The following is a 1,567-nucleotide window of genomic DNA, read 5'->3' on the forward strand; positions in this document are numbered from 1 at the left end:
GGGACACATTTTATCTTTAAGAAAAACAAAAATAAAAAATCCTTCATTTTAGGCGAAATATAATCCCATTCAGAAAGTTCATAAACTTTAGCTGTACAGGGCGAATAATTACAAGCTGAGCACTCATGCAACCAATGCCAAATTCAAGAAAAATGACATTATCAAACCTTCTAAAGACCCCACATTGCCTTATTCAATAACACTCTACACTTTCTTTTTTTTTTTTTTTTTTTTTTTTTTTTTTTTTATAGTTTAATGTATTTTAATAGCAAACTTACAGGAACAGCACAGAAGACAGACAACATTAAAAACATGTACTTGCATGTAGGACAACTCAGTTAGAAAAGTATAGTGAATGGATGGAATCTACTGTATGATAAAAATGCTACAAACACCATTTAGTTGCCGTCAATAAGAAATTTACTTGTTTTAAAAAAATCCAAATGCTGGCATTGTCCAGAAAAATTTAACAGGTTTATTTATAATTATTATAAAGTTGAACCGCTGAAACTTGTTCACTGAAACATTTTAACTTGCATTAATGCTTTACGCCTCTGCATTTATATTAAAAATTCACACACAAATGAAAATGGAAAAACTGCCAATACCTGATTTCTGTCCCCTATTTTTCCACTCGCAATCATATACTTAGGTACCTTTTGACCCCATGGAAAAAAAATATCTAACGTTCAGAACTACCAATAACAGGAAGAAGAGAATTTTTTTTTTTTTTTTTTTTTTTTGAGAATGAAATGTTTCCCATCATAGTGGATTCTTAAGCACGTTCTCCACGTATGCGGCGTGCTAGCTGGATGTCTTTTGGCATAATTGTTACACGTTTGGCATGGATAGCACACAGGTTGGTGTCTTCAAAAAGGCCAACCAGATAGGCCTCACTTGCCTCCTGCAAAGCACCGATAGCTGCGCTCTGGAAGCGCAGATCTGTTTTAAAGTCCTGAGCAATTTCTCGCACCAGACGCTGGAAGGGAAGTTTGCGAATCAGAAGTTCAGTGGACTTCTGATAACGTCTAATTTCACGAAGCGCCACAGTACCAGGCCTGTAGCGATGAGGTTTCTTCACCCCTCCAGTAGAGGGCGCACTCTTGCGAGCGGCTTTTGTAGCCAGTTGCTTCCTGGGTGCTTTACCACCGGTCGATTTGCGGGCAGTCTGCTTTGTACGAGCCATGGTACAGAGACCTCCTCACTTACCCCCCTTCTCCTTCGGCTGGAGCTCGGCGAGCGAAAGGCGGCGCTGGCGTTGGAGAGCGACGGCGGCGCGGCGGCGGCTGCGAACACAATTCCACTCTACACTTTCATCACTGGAAGTAAACACTCTGCTGACATTTAACATAATTACTTTCTTGCTTTTTATTTTATTTTTTAACCATTAACATAGAGGTATCTATATTAATAGATATAGTTAAGTTTTCCAGTTTTTGAATTGCATATAAATGGAACCATACAGTATGTCATTTTTTTTGCCTGTCTCCTTTCAACCATCATTGTGTAATTTTTGCTTATTCGTGATTGCATTGTAGCATATCATTGTATAAATATACAATACTTT

At 38.0% G+C, this 1,567-nt stretch overlaps 1 protein-coding gene across 1 annotated transcript; it reads right to left on the minus strand.

Annotated features, from left to right (window-relative positions):
- Window positions 1-214: 214 nt before the first annotated feature.
- On the minus strand, window positions 215-1,299 carry LOC104674022 (histone H3.3). The gene has a single exon (XM_010378231.2). The coding sequence runs from the start codon at window positions 1,184-1,186 to the stop codon at window positions 776-778; it is 411 nt and encodes a 136-aa protein (XP_010376533.1). The 5' UTR covers window positions 1,187-1,299; the 3' UTR covers window positions 215-775.
- Window positions 1,300-1,567: the final 268 nt, after the last annotated feature.

The sequence above is a fragment of the Rhinopithecus roxellana genome, chromosome 8 (genome assembly GCF_007565055.1).
Source record: "Rhinopithecus roxellana isolate Shanxi Qingling chromosome 8, ASM756505v1, whole genome shotgun sequence".
NCBI classification, from domain to species: Eukaryota; Metazoa; Chordata; class Mammalia; order Primates; family Cercopithecidae; genus Rhinopithecus; species Rhinopithecus roxellana.

Bases quoted from the DNA above. Each gene is read 5' to 3' on its own strand.
- LOC104674022 (XM_010378231.2), bottom strand. From the start codon at position 1,186: ATGGCTCGTACAAAGCAGACTGCCCGCAAATCGACCGGTGGTAAAGCA.